The sequence below is a fragment of the Mastigoproctus giganteus genome, chromosome 2, assembly GCF_048544385.1.
Source record: "Mastigoproctus giganteus isolate SK-2022 chromosome 2, ASM4854438v1, whole genome shotgun sequence".
NCBI lineage: Eukaryota > Metazoa > Arthropoda > Arachnida > Uropygi > Thelyphonidae > Mastigoproctus > Mastigoproctus giganteus.
Window position 1 is genome coordinate 187,537,023 of NC_143576.1, and position 24,465 is coordinate 187,561,487.

General features: G+C 38.1%; 1 protein-coding gene across 1 annotated transcript in view; it reads right to left on the reverse strand.

The window, feature by feature from the left end:
• Positions 1 to 24,465, reverse strand: part of LOC150089847 (TOG array regulator of axonemal microtubules protein 1-like) — a 221,689-nt gene that overhangs the window by 296 nt on the left and 196,928 nt on the right. Inside the window, exon 13 of the mRNA XM_090390111.1 lies at positions 21,810 to 21,936. Coding sequence (XP_090246237.1) covers positions 21,810 to 21,936 — 127 coding nt within the window. The remainder of the gene's footprint in view (positions 1 to 21,809; positions 21,937 to 24,465) is intronic.

Genomic DNA, 24,465 nt, shown 5'->3' on the forward strand with positions numbered 1-24,465 from the left:
TGCATGACTACATCATTATACTATCTGTTGCCGCTTCCAGCAACTGTCATTAAAAAATACTTTTACAGTTTATTTCCAAATTAATCATGCCCCCCTTTCATATGCACCCTCAAAAAATTTTTTTGAGGGGGCATATGAAAGGGGGGGCATGATCACATATTTCAGAAAATATGTATTTGTGATAGTATGCTGATCCAACTTTTGGAATCTACACAAATTGAATCAGCATAGTAACAGCAGAGCCACATAATAACCAATATTTCACAGTAATACACACAGGCATGCATGCACGCACATATGTGGAATTAAGAAAATGGAAAATCCGGAAATTTATGCAAGAGATTCCAATTTTAATCAAAATTAGTAATAATGTTAAGAGGGATTAGTGAAATAAATAATTAAATTTTCAAGGAATTAGATTCTGTATTAAGACAATGTTGTTTATGAACAAATTATAAATTTTTTGAAAATTTTCGATTAAAATTTATTGTATTCATAGAATAATGCTGAGCAGAAGACAAATTGTTCTGTTATTGTTATTTGTTTTTTTTTAGGAGCATTAGCAATATTGCTCCAGGGATATGCAGTGGTCATTCCCTGATCTTTCTGCATCCTCCGTATTTGGTGGTCACGGGCGCGAACCCTGGTGTAATCAAGAAGCGTGTGCTACACACTGCTGCTCCTGCCCACCTGGCTACAGAGGCACCTACAAATTGTTCTGTATGTCCAACTGACAAACTGAGAGGATGGCAGTCAGCCTGTGAGAAGGTTGAATGTCATTCCATGATACTGCTGAACAAGTTTAATGCAATGGGAAGAGGAAAGCACACATGCTCAAAGACCAGGCATAGGACCTTTCAGAAGCATGGATGAAAGACAGAAGCAATATCCCAGCTGATATCTTTGGTGAACAAGTCAACAGCTTCTGTCCAGATTAGGAATGCCAGTGTGACCCCTCACATAGCTCTGAATTATTTGCTGGAAGAGTGACCATGATCTCGAGTCCTAGTGATCTGTGACTCTCATTCCTACTCATCACTGGGAACATATTCACAGTGATTAATAGGCATCATGCACAGGCTGAGTGGAGGCTGAAATGGCATTCAGTAGTGTTTAGTGGAGTATCATTTTGGCCCCATTGTGAATGATGGAGAGAATATGCCAGGGGAGGGAAGATACATCGCAAACTCCTGGTATAATGGTTTGGAAAGCCATCAGTATGACATGAAAACAGCTCTTGTGTTTTTGGATAATTTGAATATTTCGCTTCAGAATACATGAAACACTTCATGTTTCTTAGTTTATTATTGAAAGAGAATTTTTATTTGGATTATGTGTAGTATTTTGTCTATGTTATTTTCATTACAGAAGGTTGTAGCAGTTCATAGCTTTCATAAAATTAAATACATCTTTTTTTGTTATCTCTCCCTTAACACTCCTCTGAGTGTTAGCTATTCATGTGTCTTAAGTAATGGATTGAAAGCCTCTTTATAATTGCTTTGAGGTGGATCACCAGCCTGGAGTAGGTATGCATGGGGTTAGATTTGTGTGACCAATTCTGAGCCAAGCTTGGAAAACAAACTTTTTCCTACCTCTCTGATTTCAACCTGGTTTTCCATAGGCTTAACTTCTATTTTATCTGGAACAGTTTGTTTTCCATTTGTTCCTGCCAGTTTGTCTGTCACTGTGTTAAAGAGACATTGTGGATCAATGGTTTAAAGTTGGCATATTTTAAAATCTTTACTTGTCAAAGTTGTAGTTGATTTTGTGGCTTGGTCAGCTGCTGTGTTGCCTGTTATCCCTTTTATGGCCTGGCATCCAGAAAAAGTGGTTGTTTTTGTTTTGTTTAAAAAATGATTAGGATATCTTGGAATTGTCAAGAATTACATTACATGCTGGAAAGATCTTTTACTGCTTGTAGCACTCAAGGAATCTCTATAGATCATACTCTTTTGTATTTATATGGCTTGTAGATGGCCTAAGGCTAGTTTTATTGTCCACAATCCTGTTGTGAATATGCTGCATTCTTGTGGAATGCAGCTTATTCACAACAAGTTGTTGTGTCAGTTTTCTCTGGAAATATAGCTGCCACACCTACATGACATTTGGATTTAGAGACACCTGTGTATATTGGCAAAAACATTACAAAATGGACGCGATTAGCTCCATAACTGGATGCAATGAACTGATAATTTTTGTAAGATATGGACACTTTTCTCCAGATTTGGAATAGGAGATTGCTGATTATCTTAAAGCATTCCCAAGGAGATGGATGTGAAATTTTTGGCAAGACTACTATTCCATTCATTATTAGGTTGTGTGGAATTAAAGACTCTCTAAGAGAAATGTACAGAGGTTGATTTGCTCTTGGGTGTGCTTGATACATGGTTTCCCCATTGTGGAAGAAATAGGAATGGCCACACAGGATGGTCCAGTATGTTTATTTTATGAGTGTAGTTCAGAATCTGTTTCTGTCATCTGATGGATAGTGGTGGTCCACTGACTTCAGCATACAGGCTATGAATTGGCAAAGTTCAATATGCTCCCAAGGTTTGTTTATATGAATTTCTCTGTGATGTACTGGGTCTAGCCAGTGAAGGACACTTGGTCTCGCTGAGTCATACACTGGAGCTGCCATAATCTAGTTTAAATCTAACTAGTGCAGAGTACAGTTTTAACAATGTGTATCTATCTGCTCTCTATATTGTAACAGAGAATGCTTGAAGCAGGTTGAGTTTTTTCAAGCACATTGTCCATAATTGTTTGATGTGCTCAAAGGAGTTTAATTTTTTGTCAAATATTAGTCCAAGGAATTGAATACTTGTTAGTACTGAAAGTGCTTGTCCATCCAGTTTCAACTCTGGCTCTGGGTGGAGGGGCTCACATCTCGTATGGGCTTGGCACACCCAGGGTCCTGAGCTGGATATCATCATACTTCTATTTCTTGGTGATTCCCCCCCCTCTCTTTCTCTCTCAGGGTAACTTGGAATTTTTTTTTTTTTTGGCTAGTGCATAAGCCTCAGGCTTACTTGCACTATATGGCTAGTGATAATAATAATAATAATAATGGAAATAGAATGGAAATAGAACAGCAATGGGTGTGTTAGTTTCTTGTTCTTGCAATTGTGATAGTGTAAGAATTGAAAGTTTTTGAATCTGAGAGGAGAAGGATTCTTTTGATGGAATTGATGTTTCTGTTTGTGCTGCAATTGAACAGTTTTTGTGCATATTTATTGCATAAGATAGTTCGTCTATGTTTGCTGGTTGTATCATTTTCTTGGCTTCTTGATCAGTCACATTATGTTTGGCTTTGTATTTCTGAAGCACTTTTCTCTTTTCCACATTTCACATAATCTGGAAAAAGGAGTGAAACTGAAATTTTGAATTTTCAACATTCAGTGCAGGAATTAAAGACGCAGATTCAGGATGATCAAGAAATATGAAATGTGAAGGAACACTTGAACAGACAGATGACATCAAGAAAAGTCAGGAAGAATTTTTAAGTTTTTAGGAAAGGGAAGATTTCAACTTGAGTTTCACCTAATGCAGTTCAGATTGAATCTCAAGCTCAGAGAGCTTATTTATTTAAATCAGCTACAAAACAGCAAGCATGCCCGAGGGTGGAGCTACAAAGCATCATTACACAGCTTCAAAGCAAAGACTCGGAATATTAATTTCTGAGGTAAAATGTAAATGTACAGAGTGCAGACAAAACATTTAATAGAAATCAAGAAGTAAAAATTAAAAAAAAGGAGGGATCAGTCAAACTAAAGTGAGAAGGTGTATGGGAAAAAAATGAACACTGGTATTTCATTACATACTATACAGGATCGGAGTCAAATAAATAAATTGATAGAAAAATCAATTTTAAGGTTCAGATAATGGAGCTTAAAAATCTAAGCTGCTTCTTGAAGTGTCCAGGGGTATTGAACATTTTGCTTTGTTGTTTGCTTTGTTGATTGATCTTATAGTCCTATTATAGTAGTTGTAGTATCCATAATTTGTTCTTGTATAGGACGGTTTTAACAATGGATGGTTTCTTAAAGCTCTGGTCAGTGAAGTTTATTTGAGACGAGGTTGAAAGTAATTTATGGTACCATTTAATGGCTGGTTAAAAAGGAGCGAGTTCGCTTTGTCCCTTCTTTTTTCCAGCATTTCAAGTCCAAAGAATATACACCACTCTTGGTAGGTTTCTCATTGTATTCTAATCCACTTTTAAAACAAATGTATTGTATTGCTCTTTTTTGGATGTTTTCAATTTCTAATTTTTGGTAAGCTGCATGGGGAGACCATACCTGTGCGGCAAATTCTAGGGCTGGCCTAACATAAATTTTGGACAGAAAGATAAAGAGTGCCAATTCATTGAAATCTCTGTTAACTCTAAGAAAACATAGCTTTTGCTAGCTGCCCTCACACTGTCTGAGACATGGACATCAAAGGAAAATGATTCTTTAATAAAGATAACTAAATATTTGGCTGTTATAACTTTTTTGATTGCCTTGTTGTTGATGGAGTAAGAAAATTTTTTTTTTTTTTTTTTTTTTTTTCGTGTACATTTACAAAGCTCATCAGCACACTTATTTTCATTGACTACCATTTTATTCTCCTTCAGCCACTGGATTACTTGTTGCAGAGTTCATTTAGAGTGATACAGTCGTCAGTATTGTGAATTGCTTTATAAATTATTATGTTGTCTGCAAGAGTACTTGGCAGGTCGTTGATGTAGATAAGAAATAACAGCTGGCCCAAGGATGAAACCTGCGGGACATCAATTTCTGGTTTAAAAGGATATGAGATCTTACCTTTAAAAGTATATTCCTATTTACGGTACTTAAAGTTAAAGTAACTTAGATAGAGATTTGTAGGTATTACTTAGTATCGGAAAGGGTATCAAATCCACGTGTTTACCGTTCATAAACAGCCGCCATTGTTACGTGAAAATTAATCAGTAAAATCTAACAATACGAAATTTTTAGAAATCTTCAAGTACCGTGTTAATAGACTAGAAAAGAATAGCGAAAGCTTAAAAAGCGGTACTCACCTTGAAATTAATCTGCGATGGTTTACTTAGGTAGCGTGGTTAATGTTTAAGTTGAATTGTTGAATTGAAAAATTAAAAGGGAGGGAAGTAGGTAAAAGTTGACTGAGTTAAATAGGCGCAAGGAAATAGAAGTGTACACATCCAATCCTTGGTTGTCATCGAAATAAAGAGAAGAATAATTAAAAACTATGTAAGTGAATCCGATGAAGCCAATAGTCTTTACGAGGACTTTCGTTAGTTAGAGAACGTCTTCAGTTGGCAATGTGTGGGGAGAGAACGCGCGTGATATTTTAAGAATAAAAAATTATACTCTCGTGATGCTTTTTTTGACATGTGGGAACTTTAATCTCGAGAGGTTCCAAATTGGGGAAAGATTGAAGGGGAGTTTAGAATTTAGAATTTTGAGGTTAGAGTGGTGCTTGTACCATTCAATAACTAGGGCTTCATATTGGAGTATTCACAACCACAACCCGCCCATCGACTCTGCCATTTCCATCATTAAACTAAACTCCAGTTACAGAATACTCCAATATGAAGCCCTAGTTATTGAATGGTACAAGCACCACTCTAACCTCAAAATTCTAAATTCTAAACTCCCCTTCAATCTTTCCCCAATTTGGAACCTCTCGAGATTAAAGTTCCCACATGTCAAAAAAAGCATCACGAGAGTATAATTTTTTATTCTTAAAATATCACGCGCGTTCTCTCCCCACACATTGCCAACTGAAGACGTTCTCTAACTAACGAAAGTCCTCGTAAAGACTATTGGCTTCATCGGATTCACTTACATAGTTTTTAATTATTCTTCTCTTTATTTCGATGACAACCAAGGATTGGATGTGTACACTTCTATTTCCTTGCGCCTATTTAACTCAGTCAACTTTTACCTACTTCCCTCCCTTTTAATTTTTCAATTCAACTTAAACATTAACCACGCTACCTAAGTAAACCATCGCAGATTAATTTCAAGGTGAGTACCGCTTTTTAAGCTTTCGCTATTCTTTTCTAGTCAGTAAAATCTATTAATCTTGTCGAACTTCATTGGCAATTAAATTGTACTTTTAACTACACATATACCCACTTAGGTTACGGAACATAAATAATTAGTAAAAATAAATAATTAATACATAACTTGATACGGAAGTTATATAAAGGGATTTCGTAGATAACACTTGTTACTGAAACGCAATACAGCATATCCGGAATTCGATAGCATTAGCTTTGTATAGTAGAGTGCATAATATAGTATTGTCAATTAATCAGTAGATCTATTGATCTTGTTGAACTTCATTGTCAATTAAATTGTACTTTTAACTATATATATATAATGACTTAGAGTACAAACGTAACAAATAATTAATACATACTTGATACGGAAGTTATATAAAGGGAACTCGTAGATAACACTCGATACTGAAAAATAAATATAGCGTTATAACTGTGTTAAGATACAAGTTTAAGGTTTTAATTTTGTTCTGAAATTGTAATTTTGACATTTAAATCGAAATCATGACTCTGACCAGAGCAGCAAAGCAAAAGGCTCAAGCTAATGGGAGTGCTGTGACTCAGGGGAGAACTGAGGGGGGCAGTTGCCCTCTGAATCACAGCCTTTTAAGATGCACTGTTTGCTTGATGTTTGAGGAGCAATCGGGTACGGGACATGATACTGCCATGGGGGATGTCTTTGTGTGTGCACGATGCAAGGAAATTAGGCTACAACTCGGCGTTGTTATGGGCCTATATGAGACCTTGAAGGACAGGGTGGATGCCCTCGAAGGAAATAAATTGAGGGGCCCATCAAGCTCTCAGATGCCCAAATCAACGCCAGAGCTTGCACTTGGTCATCTTGCAACACAGAGGCAGCCCCCAAGGCATTATGCGCTGGTCCCACAGGAACTAGTAGTTGTTGGTGACTCTATTGTCAGGGAAACAGGGAACATGCTTTGTAAAAAGGATAGGTGGAACAGGACCAGGGTATGTCTGCCAGGGGCAAAGGTTGATGACGTTGTAGAGCAGATATCATCTTTTAAGGGCACAAAAGGTGATATAGTTGTACACGTTGGCACTAATGATATTAAGAGTAGGAGACCAGCGGAATTACTTAACAAGTACAGGTCACTGTTGAAAAAAAGTTGTGAAGTAGGGTTGAATTTGAAAGTGTCTGCAATTCTGCCCAGACACGATAGGAGGGAGTATATGATGAGAGCCTTGTCGATCAATTCGGCCCTGGAAAGACTGTGCAAGGCTCAAAGGGTAGAATTTTTTTCAGCCTGGAATGTACTTGTTAACAGGAGAGATTGCTTCTACAGGGATGGGATACACTTAAATAGAAAGGGTGCAAGAATATTTGCTGATGCTATCGAGGCAGTGTTAGATAGGTCGGAAAACTGCTAGCTTGGGGGGAGACAAAGACTAATGGATTAACAGTAGCCACTGGCAGAGGTGAAAGAGATTCTTGCACTGCTTCTATTGGAATGAGCAGAAGCCTGAAAAACAAGATGCAGGATATTTCAGAGACTGCTGGAAGTCATTGTGATACAAGTAAACACATGGGTTGTGTTAGGGTAGCTAAGAATAGAAACAGGTGGATGTATACTTGCGTGTACACCAATGCTAGGAGTTTAGTAAATAAATTTGATGAATTTGAGGTATTGCTCAAAACATCAAAGGCAGATATTGTTGGGATATCAGAGACGTGGTGTCACACAGATATAAGGAATGCAGAACTGGAATTTGGGGAGTACAATGTGTATAGAAAGGATAGACAGGACAGGAGGGGAGGAGGAGTTATGCCATTAGTTAAAAAACACAAAATCCAAGGAAGTGAAGCCAGTCGACATTGATGGACAGGGCAGTGTCGAGTCAGTTTGGTGTGATATAAGCATAGGTAAATCAAAATTGAGAGTAGGAGTGTGCTATAGGCCTAATGACTCTGATGAGTATAATAAGATACTGTACAGGGAAATAGAATGGGCCAGTAAATCAGAGAGTCTTATAATGGGGGATTTTAATTTCCCAGATATTGACTGGAATTTGTGGGTTGGTCACTCACACACTAGCAGGGCTTTTGTGGATTTATTGGATGATTGTTTTCTACACCAGCATGTTCGGGAGGCAACTAGAGGGAGTAATACTCTTGATCTGATTATCAGTAGTGATTCTTCATGCATTAGGAATCTGCAGATAAAGGAACCACTGGGTGGCAGTGATCACAGTGTGCTGAAGTGGGATTTACTCAAGGAGGTAACTACCATCAGAGGTAAAGGGAAGGGTTTTTGCTTTCGTAAAGGCGACTATGATGGTCTGAGACAGTATTTAAATTCTATACAGTGGGACCAACTGATGATGTTACCAACAGCAAATTCAAAATGGGAAGCATTCAAGGAACTAATCTTGGAAGCTACCAGGCTTTACATACCAACCAAGAAATATTGTTCAAGGTTCAGGCCTAAATGGTTGTCAGATGAACTAATGAGACATATGGCAGAGAAGAAAAATGCATGGGATACATACAAATTAATGGGTGACATGGAAGCCTATGATAGATATAAGTTGGTCTGTAACCAAGTCACAAAGGAGATTAGGCAGGCAAAGGCAGATTATGAGAAATTCTTGGCAAAGGACGCAAAGAAAAACAGAAAAGAGTTCTTTACCTATTTAAACTCAAGAAGGAAAGGGATGAATCAGATTGGTCCACTGGATGTTGATGGTTCAACAGTTGAGGATCCAGCTCAGGTGGCTAACAATCTAAACGAGTATTTTGCATCTACATTCACACATGAGGAGTTATTCGGGAAGGGGAATGTCGTAGGTGAAGTAAACATTGGCAGTGAGCTAGATTATTTTCTAATAACTGAGAGGAAAGTGGAGGAGAAATTGTTGAGGATAAACATAAAAAAGGCACCCGGGGTGGATGGGATCTATCCAGTTATATTAAAGGAGGCAGCAAAGGAAGTAAGCAAACCCCTAGCCATAATTATGAGAGCTTCTTTGGACTCAGGGGAGGTACCCATGGACTGGAGATGTGCAAATGTAACCCCAATTCACAAAGGAGGATCAAAGGCTGACACAAGTAATTATAGACCTGTTAGTTTAACTTCGGTTCCAGGAAAATTAATGGAGGCACTAGTTAAAGAAGCACTGCAGGATCATCTGGACAAGAATTCAGTTATAGCTCAGACACAGCATGGTTTTGTTAAGGGCAGGTCTTGTCTGACCAATTTGATTGGATACTATGATGTAGTCACAAAAGAACTGGATGCAGGAAATAACTTTGATATTATACATTTGGATCTTAGAAAGGCTTTTGATACTGTTGCGCAAGGAAGACTGCTGCACAAATTGGAGAAGTGTGGCATTGGAGGCAAATTGCTGCTATGGATAAAGGGATGGTTGAGTGGCAGAAGACAGAGAGTGGTAATCAATGGACACTGCTCAACGTGGACTAATGTTTTTAGTGGAGTTCCTCAGGGTTCAGTGTTGGGTCCATTGTTGTTTTCTGTATTTATAAATGATATTGATGATGGTGTATCAGGCTTAATGTCCAAGTTTGCAGACGATACCAAGGTTGGCAGGGTTGTTAAGGACACTACTGATACTATGCTGCTGCAACATGATCTGGAAAGGTTGAGCAGATGGGCTGAGAGGTGGCAAATGAAGTTTAACATTGACAAATGTAAAGTACTACATATGGGAAACAGTAACCCCAGATCAACGTATCAACTCTGTGGTACTACGCTGACAGTGGTAGAGAATGAAAAGGACCTGGGGGTAATTGTGCAAGCAGATATGAAGTTCTCTGAGCAGTGCAGACGAGCTGCAAGAGTAGCTCATGGTGTCTTGTCAATGATATACAGGAATTTTTCTAGCAGGGACAGGGATGTGATTATTCCCTTGTGTAAGGCATTGGTCAGGCCACGCCTTGAGTACTGTATACAGGTCTGGAGGCTTCATTTCAAGAAGGATGTAGAGCTGCTGGAACGAGTACAGAGAAGGGCAACAAGATTAGTGAATGGAACAAAGGGTTGCTCTTACGAAGAAAGGCTTAAGTTTTGCAAATTACAGAGTCTGGAGACTAGGCATCGGCGAGGTGATCTGATAGAGGTATATAAGGCTTTGAATGGCTTGAGCATGCTCAATGCCGATGGGATTCTTCCTCTTGCTCAGAATAATCACCTGAGAGGGCATAAATTCAAATTGAGGAAGGACGGATGTCGGATAGATGTGCGGAAATTTGCCTTTAGCCAGCGGGCAGTTGGTTTGTGGAATAGACTCCCATCGCTTGTTGTTGAAGTTGATAGCCTAAATAAATTTAAGGCTCAGCTGGACAGGTATTTCGAACGAACGGAGGGGTGAAATGGGAGTAGTGGTTGTTTTTTTTTTTTTTTTTTTTGGCTGATGCTGAATAAGCTTGCTTTCTTGCATCATATGCCTCTACTAATGCTAATGCTAAGTCACTGACATTTCTCTACCTTCTAAGTAGTTTGCTAACCAAGCAGTGCCTATCCTCTGAGACCATAATGATCTAGCTTATTAATTAATCTCTGATGAACTACCTTGTTGAATGCTTTGTTTAAGTCAAAGAAGTTGGTACCAACTCATTCTCTCCTTCGTTAAGTGCCTGGGATATATCTGAAACAAAAGAAATCATATCTGTGCAGGTGGAATGTCCCTTCATAAATCCGTTCGGATTTATAAAGTCTGGATAGTACTAAATCTGTATCTTTAACCGAGATCTTCTTAATGGAAAAAGCCATGGGGTTGTGGTCTGATTTGAAAAGTTTTGTTGGCTCATAGACCACCAAAGGAAAATTGATGAAGATTAAATCAAAATAGTTCTCGTTTCTAGTTGGAAATTTACAATTCTCGTTCAAATTTAAAGAAAAGAAGATTTTTTGAAATATACTTTAAGTGTCTACACATTGGTTTGGTTGGCATTACATCCATTATAGGCATGTGGCATGATAAAGTCCCCTAAAACAATTAAATGTTTCAGTCTCAGATGTTGATCAAAAATTTGGTTGTAGTACTCTCACAAATTCCATCATAAGGGAATTATCTACAGGTGGTGGAAGGTAGACAAACACAACATAGCAGGAATAAGGGCTGCTGCCCAGTTGTAGGAAAATACCTTCAATGTTAACCAAAACTTTTAAGTTTTGAGACTGGAATTTCTTTTTTGCAAATGATCATGAGCCCAAACCGCCTTTCTTATCGAGTCTATCCTACGAATAACATCAAATCCCGGTGGGACTAATTCACTGTCTTTAATTGTCATGAGTTGTTGTTGTTGTTAAATTTGTTGGTGCATCAGCAACTTAGGCTATAATGCACAATATGTCAGCCACGTTTCCATTAAAAAGTAAATATCGTAATCTTCTTGTAATATAAAGGAATAAGTGTCTTTAAAGTTGGTATTGTTAATATATTGCACGTTTTAATAATAACATAGAAAATTATCTCATAAATGAGTCTTATTTTGCCATACTGGAATCCTATTTTCCTGTGTTTTCTTGATTGTCTGTAATTTCTATTTATTTCTGTTTTCAGCATTAGTAGTCGAAGATAGGTTAAATGATTTTGTCCTTGAACTTACATTCTTGCGAAAAGGCAATATCAATGTTCCTTCAGTCCAGTTATTAGTGTCCATAGTTCTGTTCTATAGTTCTGTTATATGAAACTTAAAAGGAGGAGTACTCCTGTGGAAATCTTGATTTCAGTTTGGTTACCTGAATATTTGGAATTACAAAAGCAATTAATAATCTTGTAATTCACTTTCAGTTGTATCTGGGGCCAAACTTGAAACAAATATAGCCTTGCACTTTTAAATAACTTTAAGCTTTTTGAAGCTGCAGTAAGTAGCTAAGAACTCAGATTCCAGTTTTTTTTTTACTGCTAGAGTAAATTGTCTATATTATCTGCTTCCACCTTGCCACTGCCATTTGATACATCCTTTTTAATATTAGTATTAGTAGAGGCATATGATGCAAGAAAGCAAGCTTATTCAGCATCAGCAAAAAAAAAAAAAAAAAAAAAAAAACACACCACTCCCATTTCACCCTTCCGTTCGCTCGAAATACCTGTCCAGTTGAGCCTTAAATTTGTTTAGGCTATCAACTTCAACAACAAGTGATGGAAGTCGGTTCCACCAACCAACCACCCGCTGGCCAAAGGCAAATTTCCGCACATCTATCCGATATCCGTCCTTCCTCAATTTGAATTTATGCCCTCTGAGCTGATTATTCTGAGCAAGATGAAGAATCCCATTGGCATTGAGCATGCTCAAACCATTCAAAGCCTTATACACCTCTATCTGATCACCTCGCCGGTGCCTAGTCTCCAGACTCTGTAATTTGCAAAACTTAAGCCTCTCTTCGTAAGAGCAACCCTTTGTTCCATTCACTAATCTTGTTGCCCTTCTCTGTACTCGTTCCAGCAGCTCTACATCCTTCTTGAAATGAGGCCTACAGACCTGTATACAGTACTCAAGATGTGGCCTAACCAATGCCTTATACAAGGGAATAATCACCTCCTTATCCCTGCTAGAAAAATTCCTGAATATCATTGACAAGACACCATGAGCTACTCTTGCAGCTCGTCTGCACTGCTCAGAGAACTTCATATCTGCCTGCACAATTACCCCCAGGTCCTTTTCATTCTCCACCACTGTCAGTGTAGTACCGCAGAGTTGATACGTTGCTCTGGGGTTACTGTTTCCCATATGTAGTACTTTACATTTGTCAATGTTAAACTTAATTTGCCACCTCTCAGCCCATCTGTTCAACCTTTCCAGATCCTGTTGCAGCAGCACAGCGTCAGTGGTGTCCTTAACAACCCTGCCAACCTTTGTATCATCTGCAAATTTGGACATTAAACTTGATATCCCATCATCAATATCATTCATAAACACCGAAAACAACAAACGGACCCAACACTGAACCCTGAGGAACTCCACTAATAACATTAGTCCACGTTGAGCAGTGTCCATTGATTACTATTCTCTGTCTTCTGCCACTCAACCATCCCCTTATCCATAGCAGAAATTTGCTTCCAATGCCACACTGCTCCAATTTGTGCAGCAGTCTTCCATGTGCAACAATATCAAAAGCCTTTCTAAGATCCAAATATATAATATCAAAGTTATTCCCTCCATCCAGTTCTTTTGTGACTACATCATAGTATCCAATCAAATTGGTCAGTCAAGACCTGCCCTTAACAAAACCATGCTGCGTCTGAGCTATAACTGAATTCTTGTCTAGATGATCCTGCAGTGCTTCTTTAACCAGTGCCTCCATTAATTTACCTGGAACAGAAGTTAAACTAACAGGTCTATAATTACTTGTGTCAGCCTTTGATCCTCCTTTGTGAATTGGGGTTACATTTGCACATCTCCAGTCTATGGGTACCTCCCCTGAGTCCAAAGAAGCTCTCATAATTATGGCTAGGGGTTTGCTTACCTCCTTTGCTGCCTCCTTTAATATAACTGGATAGATCCCATCCACCCCAGGTGCCTTTTTTATGTTTATCCTCAACAATCTCTCCTCCACTTTCCTCTCAGTTATTACAAAATCATCCAGCTCACTGCCAATGTTTACTTTACCTACATCATTCTCCTTCCTGAATAACTCCTCATGCGTGAATGTAGATGCAAAATACTCGTTTAGATTGTTAGCCACCTGAGCAGGATCCTCAACTGTTGAACCATCAATATCCAGTGGACCAATCTGATTCATCCCTTTCCTTCTTGAGTTTAAATAGGTAAAGAACTCTTTTCTGTTTTTCTTTGCATCCTTTTCCAAGGATTTTTCGTAGTCTGCCTTTGCCTGCCTAATCTCCTTTGTGACTTGGTTATAGACCAACTTATATCTATCATAGGCTTCCATGTCACCCATTAATTTGTATGTATCCCATGCATTTTTCTTCACTGCCACATGTCTCATTAGTTCATCTGACAACCATTTAGGCCTAAACCTTGAACAATATTTCTTAGTTGGTATGTAAAGCCTGGTAGCCTCCAAGATTAGTTCCTTGAATGCTTCCCATTTTGAGTTTGCTGTTGGTAACATCATCAGTTGGTCCCACTGTATAGAATTTAAATACTGTCTCAGACCATCATAGTCGCCTTTACGAAAACAAAAACCCTTCCTTTTACCTCTGATGGTAGTTACCTCCTTGAGTAAATCCCACTTCAACACACTGTGATCACTGCCACCTAGTGGTTCATTTATCTGCAGATTCTTAATGCATGAAGAATCACTACTGATAATCAGATCAGGAGTATTGCTCCCTCTTGTTGCCTCACGAACATGCTGATGTAGAAAACAATCATCCAATAAATCCACAAAAGCCTTGCTAGTGTGCGAGTGACCAACCCACAAATTCCAGTCAATATCTGGGAAATTAAAATCCCTCATTATAAGACTCTCTGATTTACTGGCCCACTCTATTTCCCTGTACAATATCTTATTATACTCATCAGAGTCATTAGGCCTATAGCACACTCCTACTCTCAATTTTGATTTACCTATGCTTATGTCACACCAAACTGACTCGACACTGCCCTGTCCATCGATGTCGACTGGCTTCACTTCCTTGGACTTTGTGTTTCTTAACTAATAGCATAACCCCTCCTCCCCTCCTGTCCTGTCTATCCTTTCTATACACATTGTATTCCCCAAATTCCAGTTCCGCATTCCTTATATCTGTGTGACACCACGTCTCTGATATCCCAACAATATCTGCCTTTGATGTTTTGAGCAATACCTCAAATTCATCAAATTTATTTACCAAACTCCTAGCATTGGTGTACACGCAGGTATACATGCACCTGTTTCTATTCTTGGCTACCCTAACACAACCCATGTGTTTACTTCTACCGCAATGACTCCCAGCAGTCTCTGAAATATCCTGCATCTTGTTTTTCAGGCTTCTGCTCATTTCAATAGAAGCAGTGCAAGAATCACTTCCACCTCTGCCAGTGGCTACTGTTAATCTATTAGTCCTTGTATCCCCCCCCCCCAACTAGCAGTTTTCTGACCCACCTAACACTGCCTCGATAGCATCAGCAAATATTCTTGCACCCTTTCTATTTAAGTGTTTCCCATCCCTGTAGAAGCAATCTCTCCTGTTAACAAGTACAGTCCAGGCTGAAAAAAATTCTACCCCTTGAGCCTTGCACAATCCCTCCAGGGCCGAATTGATCGACAAGGCTCTCATCATATACTCCCTCCTATCGTGTCTGGGCAGAATTGCAGACACTTTCAAATTCAACCCTAATTCACGGCTTTTTTTCAACAGTGACCTGTACTTGCTACGTAATTCAGCCGGTCTCCTACTCTTAATATCATTAGTGCCAACGTGTACAACTATATCACCTTTTGTGCCCTTAAAATATGATATCCGCTCTACAACGTCATCAACCTTTGCCCCTGGCAGACATACCCTGGTCCTATTCCACCTATCCTTTTTACAAAGCATGTTCCCCGCATCCCTGACAATAGAGTCACCAACAACTACTAGTTCCTGTGGGACCAGCGTATTCTGCCTAGGGGGCTGTCTCTGTGTTGCCTGATGACCAAGTGCAAGCTCTGGCGTTGATGTGGGCGGCTGAGAGCTTGATGGGCCCCTCGATTTATTTCCTTCGAGGGCATCCACCCTGTCCTTCAAGCTCTCATAAAGGCCCATAACAACGCTGAGTTGTCGCCTGATTTCCTTGCACTCCTTACTTCGTGCACACACAAAGACATCCCCCTTGGCAGTATCATGTCCTGTACCCGACTGCTCCGCAAACATCAAGCAAACAGTGCATTTTAAAAGACTGTGATTCAGAGGGCAACTGCCCCCCCTCAGTTCTCCCCTGAACCACAGCACTCCCATTAGCTTGAGCCTTTTGCTTTACTGCTCTGGTCTGAGTCATGATTCCGATTTAATTCAATAAAATTTCAAAACAAAATTAAATCCTTAAGTTATATCCCAAAACAGTTATATGTATTAATTATTTGTTACGATTAAGTCGTTTTATATATAGAGTTAAAAGTACAATTTAATTGACAATAAAGTTTATCAAGATTAATAGATTTACTGATTAATTGACAATATTATATTATGCACTATACTACACTAAGGTTATGCTATCGTGTAAAAATGGCAGGAATTCACGAACGGTACTTAACACGTGGATTTGATACCGTTACCGATACTAAGTAATACCTACAAAATCTCTGTCTAAGTTAAACTTTAAACTAGGTATCATAACTAGGAATATAAAGCTACTCTAGAAATAAGTTAATATGACAATTTAAGCTAATAAATCAGAAAATAAATCAGGAAAAACTTCTCTGTTCCAAGAGCTTCTCAGAGCTTCATCCGCATAGGCTACACTCGTACCCAGACTCTATCTCGGCATAACTTTGATTTGTCTGTGTCTTAACAGTATAAATTTATTTTGCATTTGTAAGTGCCTCAAAAATTTTCCTTATGATATTTATTTACACTTTTTGCGATTTGAGTCTTGTTTAACTGAGTTACACTTTCCAACTTTTTTTTTTTTTTTTTTTGCTGGATTTGAGTGTTTCTAATTCTGAGTGTTCAAACTGTGTTTCTCTAAATTGAACTGATCCTTTCTAGCCTCTCTTCAGTTTTGCACCTAATGTTAGTTCATCCTCTGTTTGGTTACACTTGTGCTGATAAAGTTTTACCCCTGGTTCCAGGGTTTGAGTGCCTGTATTGTGCCTGCATTTTTTTCAGTGTTCAAGGCAGACTCATTAGACAATTCTATATCCCAAATGCTCAAGCTTCCTACATTCTCATTCACACAACTAGTTTCCAGGAAAGTTTGGTCTGGTGTTGTAGCAATGTGGCAAGCTAAGTTCGTCATGTTATTGTAATTGATTCCATTACTGCCATATATAGATGTGCATCCTTTTTCATGTAACCTCACAGTGTTAGGATTTTGAGGTGGATTTCCTTTAATTGTTATAGGTAAGTCAAGATTGCATTCTTTATTAGCAGTGTTTATATCCTTGTGCTGAGACTCATTAGGAATTGCCAAAATGTTATTTTTGTTATTCTCTCTTAGTAATTCCAATGGTATTTGAGAGGAGCTGATAATTAGTGCATTGTTAGCATCATTATAAATTTGGTCGTTCCCTGTGGGGGACATTGCTTAACTTTTTAAGTCAGATTCTATGCTAGTTAATGGTACCTTGCGTCATTCAGCAGGGTTTGCATTTTTGCAGCAATTCAGCTAAAGTGAGAAACAAATTGTATCATCGATGTCTGTGTGATCACTCAATGCAGTTTTCTGGTTCTCTCCTGAGTTGTTGTTTGTTAGTAATTCTGTGTGTAGTCTTACAATGTTGAATATCTGACTCATTAATTCGAGATTTCGCTTTTTACAATCGTAACGTTCTTGTAACACACCTTGAAACTTTTCATATAGCTTGTCATACCCATTTGACAAAGATTTTTGAAATATATATATCTCAGACCATTGGTCATATAATCTGCTGATCTGGTTTGCAAGCAGTTGTCCCTATGACTGTAGGTCACTCTTAAGCTCTTTAAAGTCAGTAATCAAAGTGAAAAACTCTTGTTTGATATTTAAGTTGAACCCTGGAATTGGTGCAGCATTCAACATCGAATATGGCAATGAGAAAGAGTTGTACCTGCCGTTTGAGGAGGCTGGGTAGGTTCAAGTTGAGTCTCATTAAGAGACATTTCTTGATCTTCTTTACTGCTTGTGTTATCTTGTGTAAGATTGCAAATAATACATCTAAAGCGTGCAATTTAATAATACATCATCATAGCCTGTCATGACATTGTTTTGTAATATTTGATATTATTACAAGGTCCCACTACTGCATTGCAAGAGCTACAAATCAGGAAGTCTTCAACTTGATCACTGTATAATTAGCAAATCTTAAGTTTCTCCACAGTGGTATGGAAATACGTGAAAAACAAAGTCGTAGAGAACAGTTTCTGCTGTGACCTTTCAGATGGCCCCCTAAGAATAAGAGAGTGCAGTTGCAACAATGAAATAGTTACTTACAGTAATGAGATAGATGACCTTGGGGAGGGTGAAGTTGGTGGGGATTGACATTTCCAAGTCAGTCTGTTCTAGAATAAGCTGCGGTTTGACAGGGAGGGAGATGGGTAACCTTGGTGCAGGCAAGGAATTGCATCTGAATATTGAGGGGTATTCTTCAGTATAGAACGAGGGAAGCTGGAGTTTTTGAATGCAAATTCCTTTGAATCAGAGGAAGATGCAAATGATTTGGCACTATTGACAGACAGATCATCACAAGACGAATTCTTTAGTATAACATTTGTGAAAATCAAATCAGTAAAACTGTACTAACAATTAACTTTAATTGGAACTCGCTTGCAGACTGCCATACAGTATCTGCACATGTGCAACTACCCAGCTAAGGTTAGAAAGTCTGTGAGACCAAACAAGTCTTTTGTTTTTCTTCTGGGAAGTCTGGACACCACAGCCATTTCTGCAGAGCAAGTAGAGAAAATCAGTCAAATCATGGGTGGTCTAACCAACAACAACAAAATAAGGTAATAATATTCAAAGAAAGAGCACATTCACACATCCACGGTACAGTATTTGGGAGTGGTAAAGGAGATGAAAGAATTTTCCACAATGTCAAGTATGAACACTGTTTCTCATTTTGGAAGCATCTTCATCTTATTTCCACACTCTGACACCATGTGCTTCCTGAGTGGGAAACAGTGTGCACACTTGACATTTTATCACTGGCAGGCAGGTGTAGCTAAGACATCAAATTTTATCACTTAAAATTTGATCTCTTAGCTACACCTGCCTGCCTGACTAGTCAGGCTTCAGCAGGCATTTTACTGCCCCTGCCCCTGGGAGGCAAGATCATAACTATCTAACATCTCCTACTTCAAACAATATTGCAATCTTGTGCAATTCTTTAACAGAACTTTTCAAATTTATAAAAACAATAACCTATAAAATCATTAAAATCTTAAAACATTACACTCCTGTAAATAATATAAAATTTCATAAAACATAAATGTTCAGTATTTTATAAAATAACTCCATCTCACAATATAATTCCAAAATTTATAAAACAAAACTGCATAAAAATAAAACTCCAAATTGATAAAAATATAACTCACAATAAGAATAAACTCAATAAAACTATTATATACATATCTACATTACACTAATGGTGAATTAGTGTAAATAATGTAACTTTGAAAATAAACAGCATCCATGAATTCCTTATACTTCACTTCACTATATCAGAGAAAAAATCTCCCAACACTCATATGTGTCAGTACCCATTTTAGTATAAAAATTATTTCTCAAATGAGAATATCTATCACAGTGCTTCACATGTTCAGGGTCCTCATATGCTTCACAGACACAGAGTGGACTATTTTGCACCCCTAATTCAGTCAGTTTATTCTTGAGTCCATGCTTGGTTGCAAGCATTGTTGCAAAGAGCTCCAATGCAGGTCAAGTTCTCTATTGTTCTCCAATATATCCTTCCCTAACCCCACCCTGACAGAAATATATATGTAATCTCAAAACCATTCATCTGATCAATAGTCACCAATCTGGATTCTGTCAGTGTCAATCCACTGGTAATATTTTGTCCTATGTACCCATCTATAGACAAATTTGATAAAAAAAGGTCTGATGAAATTTAAGCAGTTTCTCTTGACATTAAGGCTTTTCATCATGTTTCACATAAAGATCTCCTAAATAAGCTCCCACTCTTACGTGATGTCAACTGTTTTTTCAATTGGCTATCCCATTTTCTCTCTTATCTGGTGATGGTAGTTGGCTCTCTGTCTTCCAACTTCTCCACAAATGCTGGTGATCCCCAAGGGTTCAGTTTTTCCTCCCACTCTTTTCTTCTTGTATATTAATGGGCCTTCTTCCCCTGACTGTAACTCCTATCCCTAATTTCACCAATGACAGTACAGTTCGTTCCACCTTCCAATTTGAGAAAACTTGATCTAACACAACTTCATCAACTTCTCAAATATCCACCACCAATTCCTTAAATGACAATCTTCAGGTAATTCTCTAATGGGGCAAAGAAAACTTAATTAACTTTAATCCTTCTAAAACTCAGTCCTGTCTCATTTCTCACAAAAAAAAAAAAAAAAAAAAAAAAACAATCTACAGACCATATGCTCATCTTTGATAACATTCAGATTTCTAGAGGTGTCACATATCTCTATTAGGCATTACCTGGCTACTAATCTATCTCTCTCTCTCTCTCTCTCTCTCCTCTCTCTCTCTCTCTCAAAAGTGTATTGCTAATGTGTATTTTGTTTTTGAAATTATGTATAGAGTCACAATAGTTTGCCAAAATTTCTTAAAATTCTAGACTCTATTCAAAAGAGGGCATCAAATTAATTAATTACCCATCTCTTACAACAAAGTCTTTCCACTCTCTGCCTCACAGACATTCACTTTCTGTCATACCTTTTGTACAAATACTTTAACAGAAACTGTTCTTCATTAGCATCTGTTGTATTCTCCAACTCAAAATCCATCTGATCTCATGTCACAATCACTCAACATATATTCATTTCCCAACTACTAACTCACCGAATCAACTTTTCCTCATTGATCCTTATACTTCTACTTTGTTCAATAAAACGAGGGTTGTTCTCGGAAACAATCTTCCTTTCACGTGTATTTCCCTAAAATGACAATATGCAGAAATTCAAATCTAATGTCAACAAGTATCTTCTGTCTTTTCAGCCTTCAGCACATGCAGTACTAAGTATATACAAAATACTATGTATATTCTAATATGAAGTGTAAGAAGGCTATATATCAGGCATATTACATACCAATTCTGACATATGCATCTGAAACTTGGACTATGAGAAAAAAGGATGAAAGCAGAATTCAGGGGGCAGAAATGAGATTTATGAGGAGCATAGCTGGAAAGACAAGATGCAACAAAATCAGGAATGACGTGATTAGGGAATTCAGGTTGAAAAACTCCAGAATAGAATTGAAAAAGTCCCGTTTGAAATGGTCTGGACATGTCAAGAGGATGAACGAGAGGCGTTTGCCAAGAAGAATATTTGATTTAACAATTAAGGGACAAAAGACCAAGAATGAGATGGTAGGACATGATAAAGACCGATGTCATCAAGAGAGGAGGAAATTGGAGTGAAATCAACGATAGAGAGAAGTACATGGACAGGGCATGGTGGCGATGCTTCCTACGTCGACCTGTGGAATAGCAGAATGATGACAAATGATGACGACTATGTATATTCTTCTAATACCTTTTCTATTTTAGATTTAAAAAAAAAACAACTAAATATAATAAAGATAATTAACAGGTAAATCAGCTTATTTTTAATTTTGAAATCACTGAAAAAGTGGAGGAGGTTGGGTGTTTTACCCATGAAAAATATAAAAGCATGGTTTGTAGACTCCAATTAACAAACAGATTCTAAAAATCTTATAGAAAAATTTGTGATAAAAACTTTAAAACCTTATACATTAATTGATGTGATGGTATAATCGATTACAGAATTGGAATCATCACCTAAAATTGTAAAAGTTCACCTATTTGTAGAATTTTTTTTTTTTTAAGGGAACGTCAAGTATTAACATTATCAAATAGCCTGGTTATTTGATAATGTTAATACCTTTAACTTGATAATTTCAATGATTTTAAGAACAGATTAGATTAATCCTTAAAAAAAAAAAAAAAAAAAAAAAAAAAAAAAAAATATATATATATAAAATTACCTTTTTTTTCACTGATTCTAAAATACTACTTATGTTCCTTAGGGTAGCTGGCTGTACAAATCTGACCATCATTTTATCAAATGAAGGATGAACGATTAAAGTATAAAATATCCTTCTCCCATAATACCTAAATAAAGTAAACAAATTATTCTTTAATTGGCAATGCATACATCCTGCTAACAAATAATAATTTGGACAACTTAACTATAAAATATAACACATTATGCAAGGAGTAATTTATAATTGCTAATGTGTATTTTGTTTTTGAAATTATGTATAGATAGTACCATAGTACTATCTATACAAGAGCACCATAGGCTATACTCAAATATAATGATTATAATATACAGTGTGCATCCGTGAGTGTGTGCAAGAGAGAGAGAGAGAGAGTAAGTGAGTAATACAGAGACCAAAAAGTTTTATCACAGCTAAAGACAATTAGGTTCGATTCTCACACTACTTCAAACCATGAATTCATAGAAATTTTCAAAAATAGTAATATTTAATGTATCAGGGAAGGTACAAAGCTTGCTAGGGATACCTACAAGAATGGATGGGGGACTATCAAACATTTGTATAGACAATGCTAGAACTATAGAAAGTGTGAAAATTCCTGGGGGGAAGTGGTGTAATAAGCAAATACATGGGATGGGTTAGGGTCAGAAAGAACATAAAAATATAGACTTACATGTTTGTATACTGTATGCTACGAGTATGGTCAATAAATTTGATGGCTTTGAGAAATTGGTTAAATAAATCAATTTATATATAATAGGAATATCAGAAACATGTTATTGTTCTCTGATATTGCACCTACTGGTATAACACTAACTCCAGTGAGTATGGGATTTTGCCCATCTCTTGGGTAGTCTGAGATAGTAGAGGCCTGCTCCTCATGTCATGGGAAGCAGCCATCCTGGAAGCATTGGCAAAGAGGACAAATAACAAAAACAACACAATTTACACACACAAAAAAACATAATTCACATGCTGGGCTATTCTACAGAGTCTTCACAGAGTACCGTGGTAGAGTTGAATTGATGTTCCTGCCATGCATTTGACACACATACATACATACACCGATGAGCCAAAACATTATGAGCACCTACCTAATATGATGTTGGTCCTCCACATGCAGCCAAAACAGCTTGTACCCAGTGAGGCATGGACACTACAAGATTTCTAAATGTGTCCTATGGTATCTGGTACCAACACGTAACCAGCAGATCCTTTAGCTACTGTAAGGTCTGTGGTTGAGATGCCACACATCAGAGTTGCTGTTCCAACACAAACCACAGATACTCGATGGGATTAATATCTGGGGAATTTGGAGACCAGGGCAATACTTGGAAGTCTTCCTCATGTTCCGCGAACCAGTCTCGAACAATCTGGGTGGTGTGGCCTGGCGCATTATGCTGCTGAAAGACGGCACCGCCAGAAGGGAAGACCGTTGCCGTGAAATGGTGTTGTTAGTTGTTGTTGTTTGTTTTAGGAGCATTAGCAACTAAGGCCATATTGCTCCGGGAATATGCGGTGGTCATTCCCTTGACCTTTCCGCATCCTCCGTATTTGGTGGTGACGGGCTCGAACCCCGGTCTAATCAAGAAGCGTGTGCTACACACTGCTGCTCCTTCCCACCTGGCTACGGAGGTGCCTGGTGTTGTTAGCCCAAGAGTTTTTACTTTCCCTGAAATTATAATCTATCCATACTAATACTCAGTTATCAATATTGTAATGGAGCAACATCAAGCCTGAGTTGTGTAATTGTTGGGTATCTATTGCCAGTTGAAAGAATGGAGAGAATATTCCCATTGTAGCTAGACAAAGTTTGTATCCCAGAAAACGTGAAAATCTCTCGCTCTAACTAATTTCTCCCAAATATCTGACGACAAGCAAGATAAAACTTCCCTGAAGACTATCATAGCACCCGGGCTAAAGGCCAATACTTTCGCAACATATGTCGAACATGGGATACGGAGAGCCTGAGAGAATGTTATCTAGGGTTACATCTGGAGTTCCATCAATTAATCTACAATGAAAGAATGCAGTAGGTCATGCCCTCTTCGACAACCACAATACCCAAAGATTCTATGACCGTGATAAGAGAATGAAAGTCATGGGAGACTGGCAAGAAGGGAAACCAGCGTGAGAAAGTAAGTGGGCATCTTTTTATTTATTAATGTCTCTAATACCACGGCATCCAAATCAGTTAACCAGAGACAGAGGGACCCTGTTGGGAAGCATGAGTCACCCCTGGACCGTTTTGGGCAGGAAACTCGTGACTTCCAGTGGCCAATGAGAGAGTTTTACTCTAGAAGACAAAGGAGAGCACAGAATATAAAAGGGCACTCCGTTGCCACCACCAAAGGCTCTGCTGGTTCAGGCCAACATCGTTCCTCTGTTCCTCGGAAGATCTTCACCACCACCATCAACACAATTGCTATCGGTTCACTGCCATCTAGCGAATCCCTACAGTCATCGATGCTGATCGCCACCACTGCCTAAGTCTCCATCGGCGTCTCACCCAAGCCTCTTCAGTAGCTGCCCACACCATCCGTCTAGCTGAAGAGATAGAATTGTGATGGCCAGAGGAGACCATAGTCCACTCCACTATAGGAGGAAGCCTTGTAACAGACTCCAGGACAAATCAACTTAA